This window comes from Phocoena phocoena, chromosome 9 (assembly GCF_963924675.1).
Source record: "Phocoena phocoena chromosome 9, mPhoPho1.1, whole genome shotgun sequence".
NCBI classification, from domain to species: domain Eukaryota; kingdom Metazoa; phylum Chordata; class Mammalia; order Artiodactyla; family Phocoenidae; genus Phocoena; species Phocoena phocoena.
In genome coordinates, this window is record NC_089227.1 from 31,928,402 (window position 1) to 31,951,459 (window position 23,058).

A 23,058-nucleotide genomic window follows, 5' to 3' on the forward strand; every position below is an offset into this window, starting at 1 on the left:
GGTCCCGGGATTGCAGTGATCATGGATCTGGATCCACTGTGGGAGCAGCCCAGACTCTGGTCTGGCCCAACCCCTGTGTGTATGTGCCCACACAGTCTACAGCTGCTAAAGCTAGACCCATCTTGGCTGCGGGAGCACTCGCTGTCTGTTCAGATGTTCTGTAGGCGCACAGTTTACAAAGCTGGTCACGGGGGTGTCAATTTGCAGTTTCCGCAGCTGGTTATGTGGGGATCTTTCTTTTTAGGTGTCCAAGGTCCTCTGCTAGTGTTCAGCTGGTGTTCTGTGAGAATTGTTCCATTTAAAGTTGTATTCTTGATGCATTTGTGGGGAGAGATGAACTCCACGTCCTCCTACTCCTCTTCCATCTTGACTCCTGATTTATTTTCTCTATAGTTCTGTCTTTTCCAAGACATCTTGTAAGTATAATCAGACAATGTATAGTCTTTTTCACTTGGCATAGTGATGAGCTTTATTCATGTTGCTGTGTCTGTCAGTAATTTTTTCTTTTATTGCTGAGTTAAATAACGTGGTATCGATGTTCCACAGTTTGTTTTATCCATTCCCTAGTTCACTTGGATTGTTTGTAGGTTTGGAAATAAAACTGCTAATTGCAAGTTTTGTGGGAACATAATTTTCATTTCACTTGGGTAACACCTAGGAGCAGGGTTGCTTGATCATGTGCTAAGTGTATGTTTAACTTTATAAGAAACTGCCAAATTGTTTTCCACAGTGGCTATACCATTTTGCATTTCTACTAACAGTTTATGAAAGGGCCAGTTGCTCCACATCCGTGTCAGCACTTGGTATTGTCAGGTTTTTTAAAAGCCATTCTGCTAGGTAGATAGTTATGTCTCGTAGTTGTAATTTGTGTTTCCCTAGTGACTGTGGATGTCGAAAATTTTTTCATGTGCTCACCTGCCATCCATTTATCTTTGGTGAAGCGTTTGCTCACCTCTTTTGCCTGTTTTTTAATTGGGTTATTTGTTTTTATTGTTGAGCTTTTGAGAGTTTTTTATATATTCTGGTTATAGGTCTTTTATCAGATAAATGATGTGCAGGTATTTTCTTCTTGTCTATTGGTTTTTCATTCCCTTAAGAGTTTTTTTTGAAGAGTAGAAGTTCTTGATTTTAATTGTCTAATTTATACATTTAAAAAATCTGTATTGTGCTTGGTGTTTTATTTAAGAATTCTTTGCATAACCCAAGGTTACAAAGATTTTCTCCAGTTTTCTTCTAGAAGTGTTATTGTTTTAGGTGTTATATTTAGGTCTGATCCATTTTGAGTTAGTTTTTGTAAATGGTGCAAGGTATGTGCATTTCTTATGACCCAACCAATTTAATCATAAGAGATTTAGGGAAATGATGTTGTTTATGGAGAAAATGATATGAAACAACCCCCTTCGTAGTGGGTTGAAGGAATGCTTTCCTTTGTGTAAAGGGTCTCCTTACACAGATGCAAGATAGTACGCCCTACAAATTCTGCCATCCTTGCTATCAAAATTGCTTTCAGAACACTTAATGAGGAAAATGCAGTAGTGCACAGGAATTTCTTTTGTACTGCTCCTTAGGGCTTTAAATGAAACATGTTTCCAGGTGAAATACACACCAGTATTCCTGGAATAAGAAACATTTCCTGAAGCTTTATCAAAATCAGCTTTTGAATAAATTTATTTTCTTTCATAAACTAATAGATGATAAATGTATTCCTTCTGGCTGGGTGGTGGTATTTTTTAATCCAGGAAGAATGAATTTAGATATCCTTGAGATATAGAAAACCTTTGATTAAAAAAATTTTTTAATTTTCTTCCCTTTTTTTTTTCCCCGCACTAGTTGATGCTGCTTATCAGTTAGTCATATTTGCTAAGGACCTCTGAGTATGTAAGACTCTATGCTTGGTGCTGGAGTGGGGCAGGGTGAGAAAGACAGACGCCAAAGAGATCCGGAGTCTGCCATGAGAATTAACTGCCTGTAGGAAGGAGGTTAAGATCTACACATGAGTTGCTATTATGAAGTAGGAAGAGTCACATCTCATAAGAGAGGAACAAAATGGGCTGGGCCTTGCACAAAGCATGTTCTGCAGGCCAGAGCATGGGGAGCTTGTTAGAAATGCAGAATCTCAGGCCTCTGTTGTGGGTTTTGTTTTGTTTTAAAAAATTTTTTTTATCAAGGTGTAATTGACCTATAGCACTGTATTAGTTTCAAGGCATCCAGTGTAATGATTCAATATTTGTAGGATTCCCTTTCTTTTTAAGAGTAAATAATATTCCATTGTATGTGTTCATGACATCTTGTTTAGCCATTCATCTGTCGATGGACACTTGGGTTGCCTCTACTTTGTGGCTTTTGGGAATAGTGCTACCATGAACAAGGGAAGGGTTATTTTAAATTTAAAGTTTTTCTTTTAATTTTATTAACACTTCAGTGTCCAGTACTACCACTAGCAGACAGTAGTTAGATATACCGTCAGTAACGTTTGAAATTACAGCTTTTAAAATTTCTTTGCTGTTCCACTTAGCACCGTGAGTTCTTCTGTGCGCCTTCCCTGAACGAGTTTGAGATCCAGCCTGTAGATGTTTGGTCCTTACATTAGAAGCTGACATTTTATAACTGGGAGATTCCTCACCAAGACTCAGATTCCTCACTTCTCCGGGGAGGTCCAAGGTTGGGCACACTGAGCCCCGTGCCTTTGTAGCTTTGGTCTGCTGGGGTGCGGGAGTGACTGCCATTCCTGGACTCATGTCGGCACTGTCCAATGTAGCCTTACCCTGAGCTGCCGCCTTCACTGCCCACCTGCTTGGCCCCAAAGCCTGTCGAATGTGCGTTCTTTGTTCCCGAGATGAGCCCCAAGGTAGTTTGCAAGGCTTGTAAGTGAAATCTGCAATCCTTTCTGAAAGAGGTGCTGTGGATATGACTACTTTGTATGTAGATGCTCAGAAATTCTGGGTGAAGATCTTTAATTCCTTTTGGATGGGAATGTCACAGAGTGTACATTCTGACCCCGTGCACCTTTCCTAGGAAACTACACCTTCCCTGAGAAAATGACTACAAGGTCACATGTAGTCATTTTCATACAAAGATTTATTGATGACCTGCTTTAGGCCAGGCCCGTGTTAGGTGCCAAGGACTCTTTTCTAGTGTCTGGGTACTGGTGGAGGAACTGCATCTTGGGCCCCACTTGACCTTTGATGATACTCACGTTGTTATCCCAGCAAGGACAGAGTGAATAGATACATACAGTGTGTGTGAAAGGAATGGAAGAAATCTGTGTATTGTAAAAAAAAATAGTTATGAATAATAAGTGTTTTCACTTGCAGAAGAGAATTTTCTTGACTTCTTTCTGGTTAGCTAGATTGCATTTATCCTAATATTGTGCAAGCTTGACTACTGTAAGTACAATCCACTGGTTGGAAATATTTTATTTTCAGGTATTTGCTTTTTTTTTTTTGGTTTGTTTTGGTAGGTCTTACAGTTGGCGTTGTAGTCAAATGGAACATAAGCTTTGCAGAAAAATGTCTGTTGTAGTCTGTCTAGACTACATAGCTACAGAGTGGATCACTGCCGAATGAAACAGGGAAGTGACAAATTCTTGGGCCTAAAGTGTTGATACATTGTTTAACTTGTCTCACGTTAGAAGGCTGTCCCTATGAATCCTCTTTTATCAGGTCCACTCCGTCCCTCGCATGCAAATCTTGCCTTCTTTGTTGCATCTGTTAAACAGTTTATTGCATTGAAGACACTTGAATATTTTACAGAGACTTTTGCTAAATCCCGGGACTTATGACTGTCTGAAATGCTTCTCTTAATGCCTTTTGAAGTTGGGCAGCAAGAAACAGAGCCCTGCATGCCCCAAGAATGTGTAGTGGTTTTTGCCTTTTTGAAAATTCATTGCTTCCTTTTGTCCCTAATGGGTAATTACAGCCTCTCCCTACTGGCACCTCTGGAGCAGATACAGAAGTAAGGAGGAGGAATTAGGCAGACACAGGCTCACTGCAGTGGCCCCAGGGCTAATGCAGTTGACCGTGGAAGCAATTGATTTATATCAACAGCCTCTCCATTCCTTATATTTGCTTCCAGTGGATCATTAAGTTGGGTGCTTCTTCCTCTTTAATTCTTTATGTTAAAACAAGCTTCTGGGCCAGTGGGGTTTTTGGATTCATAGAATGGTGGTAAGTCAAAAAGCGCCACTTCAGGGACTGAACTCGATGATTGTTATATAAAGTCTAATGTACTTACACTTTCATAAATGTCACCTATGTTTCTCCAGTAAGAGTATTTTCTTGGTGTGTTGTTTCTGTTGGCTAAACAACAGTGAAAGTTGTCTTTGAAAAGACAAGCATGCCAAATACTGTTAAATTAAAACTCTTCCTTCTTTAAGAGGTAAATTTTTCTCCCAAGAACCATCTCAGATTTAGGCTTTGTTTAGGAGCTTCTTCTTAGCATAAATGTTACAGCATTTTTTCTATTGTTAGTGGAGCTCTAATTCTGTAAATGTCTGCCTGTTTGTCTCTTGAAGTGATTTCATTAGATGGTTTGTAATTAACTCTCTGACATCATTAATCTTGTATTCAGTGTCTGGATTTGTGTACTCTAGAAACCAAATGTTAAACTTCCTTTGGTTGAACCACTAGCTTTCTAATCATTTTTAAACAGGAAGCATTAAAATCGTGCTAAAAATGAGTAGATTAGGGATTAGTGATCTCTCAAATGAACCTGACTGTAAAATTAATTCAATGCACAGAAAAAAAGAAACCAAAGAATTTAAGTAACTTCTGAATACACAACTCTGTGTGTAATAGTGTAGCCATTATTTAAAGTGGGGTCTAGGGAACCCTGAAACCCTTTCAGGGTTCCATGAGGACAAAGTTATTGTCATAATAATATTAAGACATTATTGGAGGAGGGGCCGGAAAAAATGTTAAGACATTATTTGCATTTTTTTGCTGCGTTGATATTTGCACTGATGTGCAAAAGCAAAGGCAGAGAAAACTGCTTGTCCTCAGCATGAATCAAGGCAGTGGCATCAAACTGTACTAGTGGTCATTTCATTCTTCACCTCCGTGCACCAATTTTAAAAGAAAATGTGTTGCACGTAGTATGTCTTACTGTAGCAGTAAAAATTATTTTATTAAAATCTCGACCCTTGAGGGCATCTTTTTTTTATACTCCATGATGAAATGTGAAGTACACAAAAAATATCTTTGTATCTCCAAGGACAACCATGGTCTGGTTATCTCAGGGAAAAGATCTAGTACCTAGCAGGACTGTGTTCGGAGGATAGCAAGAACCCCAAAGGAACCTTGGGCGTGAGTGTTGTTGGCAGTGGTGTTGGTAGTGGTATTGGTGTGTTGTCTGAAATGGTTTTGTGTGTACTGTGGATAGAGCAAATGGGTAGGTGTATGAGAAGTACTGGGAATTGGGGTTTTCGTTGCGGGGAACGGAGATGCTAACATCATGTTGAGGGAGATGAAGAATCCTGTCTCGTTGGGTTTGAATTCAGGATGTCAAAATGAACTCAGATGTAAGATACTTAAAACACCTTTGTTCTGTCCAGGCAAAGCAATGATACTTTACTAGCGAGGAGCACACCTAGATCTCAGAGCTTGATTTCCAAATGCCAGGGCTCCTTGGAGAAATGGCTCATTCGGGGTCTGGGGCCAGTACAAGGCTAGCTTGGCACGCCTGTTGTGTCGGAAAACAAGGAGGTGCTCAGAGGCTATTAGGATTGTGTCAAAAGGACACAGAAGCTGGCTTGAAGGAGCTGTCAGTAGCCAAATTTGGGACAATCTGAGTATCAGAAAGAATGATGACAGAGTAATGGGTTAAAACACATTAACTTAAAACAATCCATGAAACTACCTGGGAGGGAGAGTGGGGAGAGAAGGAAAGAGGGAGAGAGAGGGATAGATCCGAAGAGAGAGAATATTACATTACAGGAGAATGCCACCTAACATACGAAGGAGGAATAGTTTTTGAAAATCACCGTTTTGTAACCGCTAACGTGGTGATTGATTCAGGCGAGGGGTATCAATGGATACCGAAACTGTTGAGTGAAATGCTATCAGGGAGAAGGATAGTCATAGAATCTCAAATATCATCCTAGTTATTACTTAACAAGCACAAAGGGGTAAAGATACTTTTGCTAAGAAGAAATCTGGCAGATCTCACTTTAACTTGGTGATCAAACAGCATCACCACTAAAGACACAACCAGATGTTACACGCGATGTGTAGCAGGAACGCAGCACTGCCCACGAAGGAGTCTGGCCGAAGAAAAGCACACTTGAGTCTGAGACTCTAGATTTAAGTACCAAATTACAGGAAATCCAGAGGGACAGAGGAGTCTGCTAGATACCATCTTGGGGCTGCAAAAATCAAAAACCAAACCTCCAGACTCTGGCAAACTGTACAGTCAGATAACCCAGTTTCTTCAAAAATCAGTTGTGAGGGCTTCCCTGATGGCGCAGTGGTTGAGAGTCCGCCTGCCGATGCAGGGGACACGCGTTCGTGCCCCGGTCTGGGAAGATCCCACAGGCTGCGGAGCGGCTGGGCCCGTGAGCCATGGCCGCTGAGCCTGTGCGTCCGGAGCCTGTGCTCCGCAACGGGAGAGGCCACAACAGTGAGAGGCCCGCGTACCGCAAAAAAAAAAAAAAAAAAAAAATCAGTTGTGAGAAGAAAGTTAAATATGAAGGTGACGTGAGAAAGGACTTGAGACGTATTGACCAATGTATGGGCCTTATTTGGATCTTGATACAAATACACTGGGGGCTGAAAAAAATAATGTAACTGTGGACACAGACTGTATATTTGCTCGTAACACAGGTTGAAATGATACTGTGTCTACAATTGCTTTAAAATAATTTAGAAGGAGGGCAGTTGGGTTGGGATACAGATGAAACAAGACTAGCCATGGACAGGTAATTGCTAGGGTGTCCACATGTGTGTTCATGATACTATTCCATCTACTTAGGAATGTATTTGAAAGTTTTACAATTAAATTAAAAATACTGCTAAATAATAGGGAATAGCTTGACATTTTGTGCCTCTTTATGCAATGCATTGAGAAGTACATGTCATCTGTATAGAATTGTTGCCAATAATATCTGAGTCTATCAGGAAACAATCACATAAGCTCAGAATGTGTGACATTCTACAAGGCAGTTTTCTTGGGTTGTCTACAAAATGTCAGTTATGAAAAGCAACAAAAAATAATGTCATAAAAAAACAATCAAATACAATACATGATTCTTTTTTGAGCGGATCCCTTTTGCCCTTAAAAAGTTATGAAAGGGGCTTCCCTGGTGGTGCAGTGGTTGAGAGTCCACCTGCTGATGCAGGGGACACGGGTTTGTGCCCTGGTCCGGGAGGATCCCACATGCCGTGGAGCGGCTAGGCCTGTGAGCCATGGCCGCTGAGCCTGCGCGTCCGGAGCCTGTGCTCCGCAATGGGAGAGGCCACAACAGTGAGAGGCCCGTGTACCGCAAAAAAAAAAAAAAAAAGTTATGAAAGATATTTTGGGTACAATGCAGACATCTGAATATGGATTCATAATACATGATATTATTGAATTAATATTATTTTAGGTATGATGATGGTTATGTGGTTCTTCAGAATGTCCTTTTTCTTAGAAGTGTATGGAAGTATTTTAGGGTGAATTGTATGGTGTCTGCAAATGACTTGAAACATACATGGATTAGGTTGCTGCATTTTAAATCACTATTTTCCTAGGTTGGAAACATTCAAATATCAGCAAATGCCTGAGATTCAACCTAACATTTGTTGAAAGAGAAAAAAGCAAATGGGGGGGCTCTACGTGAAGCATCTACAAATGTTTGCACTATTCTTTCACCTTTCTGTGTGTTTGAACTTTTTCGAAACAGTTAAGAACAAACAGGTAGTCAGCGTACAAAAATGAACTCTCAGCAGATACATATTTGTTAGATTAAGTGTGCTGACAACGTTCTCGCTGGCAATAATTGCCTGGAATAGTGTTTGATAGAATTAATTCGAAACTAAGATTGATTCAGAATACAGAAAAGAAGGAAAGCTTTATTTCATTGTATGAACTTTCATGTGACAAAGAACAGAAAAATAACTATAGGTAGAAATTAAGAAAAGAGTTTAGTGATGTCTTAAGGACTTTTTTTTTTTTTAACGTGGATAACATTTAAAGACAGATCCACTGTAGGGCTTCCCTGGTGGCGCAGTGGTTGAGAGTCCGCCTGCCGATGCAGGGGACACGGGTTCGTGTCCTGGTCTGGGAAGATCCCACATGCCGCGGAGCGGCTGGGCCCGTGAGCCACGGCCGCTGAACCTGCGTGTCCGGAGCCTGTGCTCTGCAATGGGAGAGGCTACAACAGTGAGAGGCCTGCATACCGCAACAAAAAAAAAAAAAAAAAAGGACAGATCCACTGTAGGAGAAAATTTTCTTATTTTTTGTCAAGAGATCAAAAATGGCTTTTATCTAGCCTGGCCTCAACACTCCTTGTAAGATAGGATATATCTCTAGAATTTGAAAAAGAGAAACTCTTATCCTCTTCCACCCCTTCCCTGGTTGCCATGAGGTGTCAAGTTGAGGCACATTTTGCTCAGGGTTATTGGGGTTTTGCGAGCAACCATGGCAGGTTGATAAGGTCATGAGATGGTAATTCCTACTCCTCTACAAAATTTCCCTAAGTGATTATAACAGCCCCTGATATTATCCTCCTTTTTTCAATCCAAACAGATCCCTAAAGAAGTGGCTGACATCTTTAACGCCCCCAGTGATGATGAAGAGTTTGTCGGTTTCCAAGATGATGTTCCCATGGAAACCCTGTCATCAGAGGAGAGCTGCTATAGTTTTGACTCACTGGAGTCAGGGAAGCAGGTATGGGTGCCTCCTTTCAAGGCAGGCGTATCCGTCTGGAAGCTTGGATCTTGGTTCGGATATTCTTTTACTTGAACATGGTCTGAGACTGGTGGTATCAGTTAATTGTCGAGCATCTTATTTTATTAGTGTTACACCTTCATGTTTCAAGCAACTGGTGGGGGTACCTCGCTCAGTTTTGTTGTTTAAATCCTTTCTATGTACAATAATTTTTTTTTTTTTTTCAGTAAAGGGGACCTCACATGATCAAATCTGTCGTCTTTGCCACCTCGGGGCTGCAGCCTGTGGCCAGGCTGTATTTGGAGCGCTCCCACACAGCTGGCGGGGGAGGGCTGATCCCCCAGCAATAGCGTAGGAGTGTGTGGTTACCATGAGACACATGGCCTCTGTGCTGCTGCGGTGAGGCTCTGTCCGCACCTCACTCATGGGATTGCTGGCGAGAGCATTGTTCTTTCTTTAATTCCTTTGATCTGTGGCAGACACAAGTTGCAGTTCTCGGAGAGGTAGATCCCTGGAGGTTTATGTTGGGATTTGGCAGGAGCATGGCCAAAGTATCCAGGCTTCCGTGGCATTTTTTTCTGAGTTCATTTGTGGCACTCAAAATTCCTCATTCTCCCTCGACCATGGCCTCCCTAAAAGGCTGTGAGTTAAACCCACCTAGCTTTCACTGGGGAAGTAGAGGAAGGCAGATAGTTAATTATGTAAGTGAAGCCCCTGCTTGACGGCAGTGTGTGTGGTCTCCTCACCTTATTTGATGCCTCTGCATCATTTGACACCCCCCCCCCCGCCAGCCACCTGCTTTCACTCCCCTTGGTCTCTTTCTCTTACACCTTTTGTTCTTGGTTGTCATCCCTTCTACTTCCTGTCCCCGTCTGTGGATGTTCTCCACGATTTTATCTTCAGACCTTTCCACTTAATGATCTCAGTGCCTGGCCCGGTCTCAGCCGTTGCCTCCTGGTCCTTTGTGGTTTGGGTCTTCCCTCCAGCCCCAGATGTACTTCTGACAGACACTTGGATCCATCGTCATTGCTCAAGGGAGATCTGAAACTCACCATTTTCCCTCCCTGGTTGTCTGTCTTCCCCATTCTTGTCTCCAACTTTGGAGCTCTTGACGCCTCCTCTTTCCTCACCCATCTCCTCAAGTCCCTTGCAGGAGCTCATGAATCTTCTGCCATGTTCCTCACCTCCATCCCTTCCCGTCTCTTGCCTCCTCAGCTCCCGTGGTTCTCATAGTCCTTACCGCAAGTGTGGGACTGAGCTCTGGTCATCATCCTCCCCTGTTCAGAAATCACCAGTCCCTCCGTTCGAATGTGGTCAGGCAGTGAGGGGCAGCCTGCTGGGTCCAGCGTGAGTGGCCCTCCGAGCGGCGCCAGCATGAGCCTGGCGGGCAGCAGGCCTTAAGGAACAGAGCGGCCGCCCTTGCTGCTGTGACGACTGCCCCTTCTCCTGTGCCCTCACACCTGCCCCCAGTCCAGCCCTGCTCCCGAGTCTGACCCCGGCATGCATTCCGTGGCCCGTGACAACATGCTTTTCATGCAGAGTACCCTGAATTCACTCTCTCCCTGGGAAGGCGCAGGCACTGTTATTATTCCTGTTTCACGGGGGATGAAACTGAAGTGTGGGGAGGTGAAGTGACTTGGTCTGAGGCCTCACATCTGAGAAGTGGCCGAGCTGGGATGTTCCTAATCTAGGAGCCCCACTTCTCAGCCTCGTGCCTTGCACGGCTCTCTCCTGCGGGCTTTGCAGCAGGAGACCAGAAACTGCATCCATGCCCCCCGCATGCACTGTTCTGCCCCCTGTGCACACTGGTCCAGGCTCTTCATCCTGCCTCTGTGCGCTCTCAGCATCTTTCTAGCCTCTAGCCCAGTTTAGATGCAGGTCAAATGATTCTGCTTCCACGAAGTCTTACTGGATTTTCTTTCTTTCTGTGCGCCATGTCGCGTGTGTCTCCCTTACAACACTGATCCTCGCCATGGTGACCTGTGGACTTGTCCAGCTCCCTTACTAAATGACAAGCTCCTTGATGGAAGGGGCCTCATACTTGAACGGTGCTTTCCAGCTTCCCCGGCTTGGGCTGCTTCCTTGGGTTGTCCCTTTCCTCTTGTTTCATACATCCAGTGCCCATGGGCGAAGGAGCACCCATGGGGTGGAACTGAGGTGGGATACTTGTCTGACTGGTTCAGCCACAATGACTTCCAGTCTGTTTCTTCACATCCCATGAGCTTCAAAAAAAAAAAGTCACCACTCTGTTAGCTTCTCTCCTGATCTGTTATTTGCTTTTTTTTTTTTTTTTTTTTTTTGCAGCACACGGGCCTCTCACTGCTGTGGCCTCTCCCGTTGCGGAGCACAGGCTCTGGACGCGCAGGCTCAGCGGCCATGGCTCACGGGCCTAGCCGCTCCACGGCATGTGGGATCTTCCCGGACCGGGGCACGAACCCGTGTCCCCTGCATTGGCAGGCGGACTCTCAAACACTGCACCACCAGGGAAGCCCTGCTTATGTTCTTGATCACGGTAGATGCAGGTCACCAAAGCCCACACCATACTGTCTAGTAGTGATTTTAAAGGATAACAGCCAGATTTCGGAGAACAAAGAGCTGTGTGAGGCTTGTAACCAGGGACACAGGAGACTGTGGAGTGGATGTTCGCTTTGTTACAGACCCCCATTAAAGATGGTTTTTACACCCTGTGAAATCAGGAGAATAAAAGCATGGGCCATGGTCTAGGGCTGCAGCTGACTTGTTTTCTCTATCAGAACTGGCCACCAAAGATACTGATCTCTCCCAGGCTGACGGCTGCCTGTGACACCAGCTCAAAGCACAGAAAGAGCCAGAGGACTGGCAGGTTGGAACCTGCTGTTCCAAGGCATGACCTGTTCGGGCTCCAGCCGGGGACTTTGGGTCGATGATGAAGTGTGCACATGGGCCCCACTGCCCTGCAGCAGCCTGCAGGGGCTGGCCCAGGGCTCTTGAGCCAGATGTTTCCTGCCCTCGGAGGTGGTGGGTTTCCTTGGGAGCCAACCGCGCACCATTCTTCACGACAGACCCTGGCCTGCTGCTTCCCCACCTGGACCCCACACACTCCGGATCCATTTTAACCCGCCGAGAGGAGCCGCGTGAACTTGTACGTAGTGTGTGCAGCAGTGCCGGCGCTGGTCTCCCTGAAGCACAATTTGAATTTCACTTTAAAGAAACTTCCCTTTTGTGTGTGAATTTTTTTTTTTTTTTTTTTTAAGCAGCTGCACCACAGCTATCAACATCGGGATGAAGTAATTTACATCTGAGCACAGTCACTCCAATTACCCATAATAATTCACAGGAGACATTTTTAAGCTTAAAAAAAATCGCGGATATAGGCATTTCTTTCTTTTTCCCCGGGACGTTTTTCCATTCATCTGTTACGTCTGTTTTTCTCCAGAGACTGATGATCCGAGGTCGAAGAAGTGTGTAATTAAAGTCAGGGAAAAGGCAGGCAGGGAGATAAAGTTTCTCCAGCCGCATGTGCTGTCATGAGGGGTCATACCCCTGCATCAGGGGTAGGAGGGGAGACGTCAGAGGCAGCAGGGGACATGGACTCCAGGCCTGGCTGCCAGCTTGGAGGAGGCTGGTTTGTGGGTCTCTGTTCTGTACTGCCATTCTTGCTTTTCCCCTCCTCTCTTTCAAGCATGCCATTTATTTTTATGAGTTGAAAAGAAAGAAAAAGTCATTACTGGAACATGTCCTTTCTGAGTCAGCCGTGTAACATCTTTCCTCGGGCTCCCTTGCTACCTGCCGGCGGTGGCTGCTTCTCACCTCCTGCGGGAGAGGGACTCCCTAGCGGTGACGGAGCAACTGCGTTCTCCTCGGAGGGGGACGGGGCGGGGCGGGGTGTGGAAGCCTCCGGGCTTCTCCTGCCCGGAGGCATGCTGTCTGTGAACCAAGCATCTCCCCTGGGAGGAGCCGGCTTGGGATGGCTGTTGGAAAGGAAAGCCAAGCGTGCGTGGAGGAGCCAGGGCCAGGTCTTCTCCTCCATGTGTTTTCTGTTGTGTGTGAACGCAGACGCTCCTGATGGCCCGCCCCGGCGGGAGAAACTGAATTCCATCAGCCCCTACCGGGCACACCAGCTGATGGAGGCCGAGGCCATTCTGGTTTTTTGAAATTGTTCAATTTGTGGGTCTAACTTTCTGCAAACTATGGAAAATATGTATATATACGTGTGTTTTTATTGTGGTAAAATCTACATAAAATTTACCATTTTAACCATTTTTAAGTGCGGTAAGTCCCAGTGCGCTGCCTGCAAGACACTGAGAGGCGTTATTCACAGCGTCTCGAGGCCTTCACCATTATCTGTTTCCAAAATGTTTTCATCGTCTCACACAGAAACTCTGTCCCCATTAAACAGCAACCGCCCTTGTCCCCAGCTCCTGCCAGCCTCTGTTCTTCTTTCTTTCTTTCTTCATGACATATGTGTTTTTAATTTAGCAGGATGTGCGTTTCCAGTCCACAACCTTCACAGAAGAGCTAAGGAGAATTTTCAGAGAGGACAGTGACTCAGAGACGGAAGAATTTGAAGGATTTACGCAGAGTGATCTGGATGTTAACAGTAACGCAGAAGTAACGGTAATACTTATCAGCGTGAGGGAGGCTGGGTTGTAATATTTTTAGTCCTGGTTCCGAATTGTATGGTTACTTGTAAGAAGTCACTTTACACATGAAAAGGTTTTACTTTTTCTTACATGTTCATCTTATAAGCCAGTTAACAAAATATGAAGATTTTACTTTTTCTTACGTGTCTATCTTCTAAGCCACTTAGCTAAATGTAAACTTGGCTATTCTAAGGCGAATTCCTGGCCCACCAGTCCATTATGCTCTTAGAGGAAATCCAGTTGTCTTTCCTGGGTGCCTTTGGAGTCTGGGGGGATGTGTCCCAGGCGTCCCTTATTATCCTTATCAGAGAATTTATTTCAGACTTTTTTGAACCTCTTTTATCTGAAAAGAGGAGGGTCTGAGAGTAACAAGTTCCTGAAAGTCATTTTCTGTTGTGCGCCAAGTAATGTTCTTAGGTTTGGAGTTGATTTGGCAAAAATTTAGCTGTGGTACGAACTTAGTGTTTTGTCTGTGCATTCTTGATTTGGATCACGACGTGCTTTTTAATGATACAGGTGACCTGGGCTTGTCTGATTCCTAAGGGAAGTCTGCCCTCAGCCCTTTGCCATCAAGAGACTTGTTGGTTGATCTCTTTTTAGTCCATGTGTTTAGTAGGCCAGTTGACTGCCGACCAGTATTTGAATCTCAGGGTAACTTTGAAGAACAGCCTTTGGATTTTTTTAGGCATAAAAATGTTTTTTACTAACTGAAAAGTAGCATACATTTATCTCATAAAATCAATACACCACTTCCTTCTTTGGTATAAAGATAAGGGATAGAGCGGTTAAGCCTCATTACGTTCAGAAGCTCCCAGAGAAGCATTCCTGGCGTGGAACCTGTGTGGGTGTTTAAAGAAGCTGTAACCAGTAGCGTTGCTTTGTCCTTCACCTTTTCCTGGGGGGACTTAAGGCCTGAAAGCCTTAATGGTAGGCTGCCTTGCTTGATGGTGATTGATTTCTGTGAATAGCAACACAGACCTGTGCCAACCTATCGGCCTCAGCCCCCCGCCCCTTGGCTTTCTTTACAGAAGTTATTTGCATGGCAGTTCATGTGTTCTGGCCAGCAAGGCTCCGGTTTCTAGAGATCCTTCCAAACCCTGATGGGTATCATCGACTCTTAGTGACTTGTTTATCTTCTCTTCTTTAGCTAAGTAATGTTGGGATATTCAAAGAATTTGTTTCCAGCATGCAAAAGTGAATTACCCCCAGCACCTTTTTTTTGGTTTTCTTCCAAATCTGTACATTTAGGGAATGAATCGTGACATGTTACATTGACTCTGATATAACTCATAGCTCAGGGCAGGTCCACCTGTACATTTATTTTGAAATTCAGTGAGAAAGCAAGCCTTGTTGCCTCCTCACCCAACTCCCGCCCACCCTAGTGAGTAGTGGTGAGACCACCTTTCTGGCAATAGGGTATGACGCTACGTTGGTGTCCAGTGGTCTTGTAGCCAGACGTGAAACTGCCGCAGCCGTGGTGCTGGCTCTCAGATCGGAGTCTCCACTGGTGACTCCTTCCGTACTTCAGTCCTTTGTAGTACGCTACTCCACGGCCTTGGTAAAGAGACGGGGGCTAGACGGTGATTATGATAAATGAATAAAGCCAGTCAGGGGAGATAATTCCCCTGAAGTTCTCCAACAGTGTCGTCTAACAGATTCCTCTGCAGCCCACTATTTGGAATTCCAAAGCTACTAATGTGGAGAGTTCAGGATATTAAAACAAATAGGTAACTCCGTACAGTACAGTCTTATTTCTCTGCCTGGCTTTTTGTGCATTGATACATACACCAAGGTTTGGAAGTTGTCTGCTTTTTTTTTTTTTTTTTTTTTTTTTTGTGCGGTACGCGGGCCTCTCACTGCTATGGCCTCTCCCGTTGCGGAGCACAGGCTCCAGACGCGCAGGCTCAGTGGCCACGGCTCACGGGCCCAGCCTCTCTGCGGCATGTGGGCATGTGGGATCTTCCCGGACCGGGGCACGAACCCGTGTCCCCTGCATCGACAGGCGGACTCTCAACCACTGAGCCACCAGGGAAGCCCTGTCTGCTTTTTTTTTTTCCCTCCCGCCGCTTTATTTTTAACTTGAGTCCAGCTGGAATTTGGGGGGGGGTGGTCACTGAGGAAGAAGCAGAGTCATTAACTGAATCCCAGGCGGCTCCTGGTGCTGTTCTCAGCTCTCCTCACAACCTGAGTCCCTGACAGAGGTGCCCAGGCTACGCTGTCCAGCCTGTGGTCAAGGAAAGAGGCCAGGCGATGACCTTGATCCCAGTATTTAAACCCATCTCTACGGTTGCTAAGAGTCCTCTTTGCATCTGAGATGTCCCCTTGCTGTTGCCTTCCATTCTTACTGTGTTCTCACGTGTGAAACCAAGTTATGTTTTAATGCTGGAGACCTGTGCCGAGTGGAGACTGAAAATTGAGGCTGAGAATTGCTTGAGCTGACTGAACAGGTACCTGCAGCCACCTGCAGAGCTGTCTGCCTGATTGCACCCCATGGCGCTGCGGGTTACAGAAAGGGGAGGAGGCTTCCCTTGAGTGAGGAGCCAGTGTATCCTGGGGATGAGGTTCCGCCACTGACCCCGATGGCAGGTCATCTGCCTGCTCCTTGGTCACGGCACGAAAATGAAGTCCGCTCTCCTGTCCCTCTTCCTCGTGCGTTGTGTTCCAGCTAGTTAGGGCAGAATGGTGCTTTACTTTTCACTCAGCACTCCGTTTTTACCTGAGGATACCTCTGATGTCATGCACACCCTTTTCTTTATTCCCATATTCCTGGGCTCCCAGGTGTGCCAGCTTGGCTGGTCCACTGGGGAGGAGCCCACCTCGTCAGCGTCTGGCTTCCAGCCTGATGCTCTGAACAGAACACAGTCTGCTGGTGGGTGTGGCTGGGCCAGAGCGCGGAGCAGCCCGCTCTTTGATTTTGTTCATCTACAAAGTACTTGCGCATTTAACTGAAGAGTTCAGAGGGAACTACCAATAGGAAAGGAGAGCTTTCGACTATTCACTGTTCTCCTAAAATACTGTCAGAGTGGTTTTAAGTGTGTGTCTTTCTGAAGGTGTGTTTATAGGCACTGTCTTTGTTCTTTCTCTCATTTCATTAGCTCGTGGAGTCAGAGCTCAGTGATGACGGTAAAGCATCTTTCATGAGTGAGGAAGAGGAAGATGAAGAAGAAGAGGCTCCACCTAGAAGCAGCAGGCCGAGAAGAAGCAGTATTGGTCTTCGAGTAGCCTTTCAGTTCCCCACCAAGAAACCGGCAAAAAATGCCGGTAAGAACAGTTCTCCTGAGCCATTGTTTTCTGGCTCGCACATACAGGACAGTAAGGGTGGAATTCTTGGAAGAAAGACAAGCTGCAGACAGAGGAAGGAAAGGGAAGATTCTGCCTCTGAGTCTGAGGACGACTCCAGGGACGAGGGCCAGGAGAGCTCAGATGCCCTGCTAAAGAGGACCATGAACATCGAGGAGAACAAAGCCATGGTAAGGCCGCGCGGCCCAAGACAGCCACTGCTGGGGCTCCCAGGGCTGCGTCCCCACAGCCGCTGCTGCTTTGGCTTCGGTCAGGAAGTGTGCTCTGGGCATTGTGGGTTCTTTCTCTTTTCTTGGACCCCAAGCGGTTATCACCTGATTAGCTCTGGTTTGGGAACAGAGACTCCCAGGACCATTTTTAGCCCCCTCCACAGTGCCATGGACTAAACGCCATTTACTGTTGATCAAGTTATGTTGCAAATATGCAGTGGTATTTTACAGAGATGAGAGGCCCTGTTCCCAGCAGAAAGAAGCAGTGTGTAAACGTGGGTGTCATGAAGCCCACTTAGAAGTTGCTTTGTGCAGGTCAGGCAGGCAGCTTTCAACCTAGATGCCGTAGTGTCAAGATATCAGCTAAAGGAATGAAAGGGGTCTAGGTAGTAAAAGGAACTGAGCAGTTTTGAATCACTTTAAAATGTTTTCACCAGAATAATTAATGGAACAAGGTGAAATCTTTGTGTATTTGGTTTTTCTGTATGTGGTCAGTAACTGTGGTTTCCTTCATAATTTTATACACACAGAATTTAAAAAAATCATACCAATCATCATCACTTTTAGTATTTTGGTATATTTTTTTCTTTAATATTTTCTTTTTAAAAAGCATAATTTAATGATACTGTATATGCAGTCTTATTATATGTCTATTAAGTTGCTTAAGAAAATATAAAGCCTACTTTGGGGTATAATTTATCCAGAGACATATTTGTGCTCAGTTAAGAGAAATTTTTAGCGTCGTATCTCTCTGCATCTTTAAAGTAAGAACTATGAGGGCTTCCCTGGTGGCGCAGTGGTCGAGAGTCCGCCTGCCGATGCAGGGGACACGGGTTCGTGCCCCGGTCCGGGAAGATCCCACGTGCCGCAGAGCGGCTGGGCCCGTGAGCCATGGCCGCTGGGCCTGCGTGTCCGGAGCCCGTGCTCTGCAACGGGAGAGGCCACAACAGTGAGGCCCGCGTACCGCAAAAAAAAAAATAAAAAATAAGAACTATGTTCATGATTTAGGATTTAGGGGTGACACCCATACCTCTGTGTAAGTCTAAAACTAAAAGGAATCCTAATTAAATTGTATGATTGGCACGTTAATGCCTGTTATTCGGTGTTCTTAGGTGTTTATTTGGGAATATTTTCAGAAATTATTTTTATTGATAAGAAATTAACCAACTTAAAGAGTCGGGGTTTCGGAGCTCTGAATAACTGGCGGAATGATCTAGTTGGGCCTTTTCTGTTGTGAACATGATGAAACTTGATTCAGGTGGGCAAAATGATAGGTTCCAGGGTCACACTGAGAGTTGGTAGCCCAGTCACGATTCTAACCGCGTGCTCCAGGCCTTGGACCTTCCAGGACAGTTTTCATCGTGTCTTCTTCTACCTAAGGAACGGGCATAGATTTTATTCCTCTCACGCTATCAGCATCTCACCTGCGTAGATAAAAATCTTTACATGTGAGGTTAAAAAAATAACAACTGCTGAGATCTTATGTAAACTACAAGTTTCTCATGGCTGCAAACTGGAAGACTTGTGATAACGTGTTAGATGAAGTAGACGTGGCAATATTTATGCACGATCCTTTCTTTCTTCTGAACTTCAGCTTGCTCAATTATTGGCGGAATTGAACTCAATGCCAGACTTCTTCCCGCTCCGAACCCCGAACTCAGCTTCTGTAAGTGGAACTCCTTATATGTATTGATTCCAGTACTCATGCACACAGTCGGTTGCTAGATGGCTTTCATTCCAGAAAGCAGCCAGCTGTGTCTGTGGTCTCACCTGCAGAAGAAGAAAGCAGTGAGGCGGGCCTTCTCAGAGGGACAGATCACACGGCGCACCAACCCGGCCCGGAGCGCACGGCCTCCCGAGAAGTTCGCCCTGGAGAACTTCACCGTGTCGGCCGCCAAGTTCGCAGAAGAGTTTTACAGTTTCAGAAGAAGGAAGACAACAAGCGGGGTATTTTCTGACTATAATGAACCAATGCTTCTTTGTCTAAGCCAGCGGTCCTCGCACGTGAGCGTACATCACAGCCCTCTGGGGCTCGGTGAGAGCGCTGAGGTTCTGACTCAGTAGGTCTGCAGCAGCTGAGAAGTTGCATTTCAGCCAAGTTCCCAGATGCTGTGGGTACTCCTGGGACCGCACTCGGAAAAGAACCCCGGGCCTGAGCTTGCGCTTGATCTAAGCTGTAGGCCATGAAGCGGGTCCTTCCTCTAAACCGAGCAATGGTTAGGACCCCAGCTTCATCTCCAGTGGAGGCCGTAAAGGGCTGATAACGGCAGCAGGTGGCTTCGTGGTTTTGCTTGTGGGCAAGTACAGTGATGTCTCTGGTCTTTCTGTTTAGGAATGGGGAGTTTGGAGTGCTTTCAGTCTAGAGCAAGACACTCTGGACCCTTCCTATTTGTGGCTTTGGCTATTCAGTGTGGTTCACTTCCCCGGCCTCACAGAGCTTGCCGCAGGTGACCATTCACTGGTCAGGGAAACCCTGAGCTTCTGATTTATCGTTCTGTGTCACCTTGCTATCAGGGAGGCTTGGCACTAAGGATAGGAGCTCAGCAAATGACTAATAAAATGTATGAATGATTTCAGGGAAATAGAAGAGGGACATAGTTCACATTCATGGTCCTAGAGCTCTGAGGAACTTAAAACTTCTACAATTTTTTTTTTTAACCGCCCAAACCGTCTAATGCCCAGTTCTGCTTTGGCTCGTTCCGCAGGGGAGATGCCAGGGATATCGACGACGTCGCCGTGTATCTTCTTTCCGGCCAGTGGAGGACATCACTGAAGAGGACCTGGAGAATGTGGCCATAACTGTTCGAGATAAAATCTATGATAAAGTTCTGGTAAAGTATATCTGATGAATAATTCACGTGATCGTGACCTATGCTGGGAGTCCCAGGCACTGGTATTTGAAATCCTGCCTTGTTTTAAACTGTATCTGGGCTTACGCATTTGTGCCGTCTCCCCAGGGCGCAGAGGTGGGCTCTGAGTTGGAGCAGCTATAACTGGGAAAGGGGAGACAGGTCTCTCTGGGGGATGCATATTATCTGTGGGGGGAGGCAGGGGTGTAGTCTGGAAAAGCACAGTTGTAACTAACTGTTATATTTTAAATAGTTTTTATGTTTTAAACGTTGAAAAACCAAAACGTTTTATAACCAAAAGAAATATATTTCCAATATAGTATTAACACATTGAAAACGTATGTATAATATATATTTTATATAACCAACAGAAACTAAAGTTTGATCGAATATCTTTGTTAGATAGGAAATGTGTTCAATTTTTTCTAAATGGTAATGTAGAGGATGGCTTTGTGTTGTTTTGCATCCTTTTTAGATAATGGGACAGTGGCTTAAATACTGTTTAAAGGTTTTCAGTTTAACTGCCAACGTTTTAAAACCAGGAGATTTTATCCTGAACATAACCGGATTGCTAGGAACTGGGTTGGAGCCATGTGGTGCTGCCCAGGGCTTATCATCACTCAGTCACCTGTCTCCCCTGTGGGCTCCGGTCTCTCCCATCATTTCTGTCCAGCTGATCATTTCATTTCTTCCAGGCTCCCTGCTCAGTCTCACCTGCCCTAAGAGGCTTCTCTGGCCCCAGAACTAAAAGTGCTTACAGGCTGCCAGAGAGTGCCCGTGTTTGTACCAGAGAAACAGCACTGCTCGATTCTGGGGGAGAGGCAGGGCTGCTTTGTGCACTTAGGATATCCGTGTGGCCTCGTGGGCCTCCCCCTCCAAATCCCATGTTCACCACCCACCGCCTTCCGCCTCAGGGTAACACTTGCCACCAGTGTCGACAGAAGACCATTGACACCAAGACGGTGTGTCGGAACCAGAGCTGCGGCGGGGTGCGAGGACAGTTTTGTGGGCCTTGCCTGCGGAATCGCTATGGGGAGGACGTGCGATCGGCGCTGCTGGACCCGGTAGGCACAGTGCTCGCCTCGGCCTGAGTTGTATTGGTGAGGGGAGCAAGCTGAGGACGGGGCTCCTGGGCCCTCTATCGGGTACCCTGCAGCTGCAGAGCTCTGGGTTTTGTAGACCCCCCTCGCCACCCTCCTTTTCATTCTGCCTCTTGAGACTGGCAGCAATGAAAAGTAGAGTTTCCTGCCCTAGATAGGACCGGAGAAGAGAGTGCGTTTCGCTTTCCAGGGTCAGAGGCAAGCTTTCTTAGAGTTAGGGTTTGTACAGGCGAGCCTGTGTCCCTTTCCTCCAGCAGCGTCCTTTACCTTGGATTTGCCGGGGTCAGGCCCAGGGGGTGGGTATACCGCGGTGTAGGGTGCTTTCTGTGCGCACCTGCACTGCTCTGAGACTTCACGTCTGTTAGTTATTCCTTTAGCCTCCCAACACCTTGGTTCTCTCTGTAAAATGAGATAATACATAGTATGATGGTGTGTATGCCCTGGGCAGTCTGGCTCCAGAGTCTGTGCTCTTAACTGCTGCAAGACCTCTGATGCAGCAGTCATGGGGGTAAATAGACTGTCCCTAGTTTGCAGGTGAATGTAAAGTACTGCTCAGGTTGAGTGATTTGAGAAACCCTATGCTCTCAGAAGCAGGGCTGACCTCCTGGGCGTGTGACCTGTGAAGTTGTAAGGGGCCCTGCACTTGCTCTGTCTGATACCTGAAATTCTCCAAAACTTTTTGAACATACGTCTACTAACAATGCACCTGGTCCTGTTTAAAACCAACACGTTTCAGTGTTTCTGCATGCGTGATCTGGGGTGATCAACCTTTCTGGACCCTTTTGAAACATGCGAGGGGAAGGAGACATTAGTACCTGTCACAGGGTGAAGGATTCTCTGAAGAGTCTCAGGTGATTAAAGATTGGTGGAGAGGCCGAGTGATCCAGGCTCAGTCAGAAGCTCATCTTGCGGGGAGAGCCTGTTGATAACGGGGGCGTTTCTGCTGCCATTGCTTCCCTAGGGTTGGGTGTGTCCTCCCTGCCGGGGCGTCTGCAATTGCAGTTACTGTCGGAAGCGTGATGGTCGCTGTGCCACAGGCATCCTCATTCATCTGGCCAAGTTTTACGGTTATAATAACGTTAAGGAATATCTGGAGAGGTAAGCCTCACAAATCAAAAACAGAGGTGGTAATTCCCGGGCGCAGCCGGGGAGACCCTCTAGGCAGGTACGGGGGTTGCCTTGTTTCAGTTGCTTCTTAGAAACCACGTCGAGTGCCAGTCGTCCTGTGTCTGTTTGCATTGGGCAAGCTCGGGACTGGTATTTTCCCTATCGGGAAGTTCCCTCCTTTGCTAGAATTTCCCCCGATTGCCTCCAACAGTAAAGAGTCCCTCCAACAGTAAAGAGTCTACAAGGCAGGCTGAGGGAAAGCTGTGAAGGCCCAAGGCAGCCCTAAGGAGAGGGGAGGCTTGGGCCACGTGCGCTTGGACCCTCGAGGGGGCTGCTCGTAGGGACGCAGGAGTCAGGCGGGTAGCCCTGGGGGCCGGCCCGCACTGCTGTGTGTGCCTGAGTCGGGCCTGAGCTGGTGACAGGAGAGCTGGTTCGGGCTCGGTACTCCGGGGGACGGTTGAGCCTCTAACCTAGGATGCCGCTGTGCTCGTGCCTCCGTCCCACTAATGCTTCCCATTTTTTCTCAGCTTACAAAAGCAGCTGGTAAAAGACAATTAAGAGAAGAACCAGCCAGCTCACCATGGAGGACTCCGACAAGACATGCCATTTGTGCCTAAGATTTCTTATGGTTGTGTTTGTATACAGAAATTCTTTGTAGAGCTAAATACTATTTTTTTTAAAGATTGTTTGTTTATATACTTCAAAAGATTTCTCAGGAAGACGAGAGAGGAATCGACCTACATGTATACGCAGGCCTGTTTATAGATTGAATTGTTAAAAGCATCTGATTTAAGAAACATAGTTTAGATGGGGGGTGGGTAGAGTTACCCCAGAGAAAACATTGTGTAAGCAGCTCTTGCCTTTGTTGCCTTGATCTTTCACCTCCCAAACCAGTCCCTGGAGGCCAGCTTGTGACGGGTTACGTCCCCTTTAAGTTTACCTTATCACAAGTGACCATAGTTTAAGCTGCTCTGGGTCATTGGAAATTTATATTGAAAAGGTTCCCCTA

General features: G+C 46.0%; 1 protein-coding gene across 3 annotated transcripts; it reads left to right on the forward strand.

Annotated features, from left to right (window-relative positions):
* The first annotated feature begins 8,724 nt into the window (after positions 1-8,724).
* CDCA7L (cell division cycle associated 7 like) lies at positions 8,725-22,855 on the forward strand. 3 transcript variants are annotated; one of them, XM_065883886.1, is made up of 9 exons: positions 8,725-8,862; positions 13,324-13,458; positions 16,580-16,954; positions 18,588-18,659; positions 18,770-18,940; positions 19,699-19,824; positions 20,757-20,906; positions 21,904-22,040; positions 22,577-22,855. In XM_065883886.1, the coding sequence occupies exons 1-9, from the start codon at positions 8,800-8,802 to the stop codon at positions 22,605-22,607; spliced, it is 1,260 nt and encodes a 419-aa protein (XP_065739958.1). In that variant the 5' UTR covers positions 8,725-8,799; the 3' UTR covers positions 22,608-22,855. The 3 variants fall into 3 exon arrangements, with proteins under 3 accessions (XP_065739958.1, XP_065739957.1, XP_065739959.1); XM_065883885.1 differs by having other exon boundaries at positions 13,321-13,458; positions 22,577-22,607; XM_065883887.1 differs by lacking the exon at positions 13,324-13,458 and having other exon boundaries at positions 22,577-22,607.
* The last annotated feature ends 203 nt before the right edge of the window (positions 22,856-23,058 follow it).

Excerpts from the sequence above, each read along its gene's own strand:
- CDCA7L (XM_065883885.1), top strand. The coding sequence starts at position 8,800 with ATGGAAACCCTGTCATCAGAGGAGAGCTGCTATAGTTTTGACTCACTG. Across the intron at positions 18,941-19,698 it reads GAAGGAAGACAACAAGCGGG|GGGAGATGCCAGGGATATCG; the intron begins GTATTTTCTGAC and ends CTCGTTCCGCAG. Across the intron at positions 20,907-21,903 it reads GATCGGCGCTGCTGGACCCG|GGTTGGGTGTGTCCTCCCTG; the intron begins GTAGGCACAGTG and ends TTGCTTCCCTAG.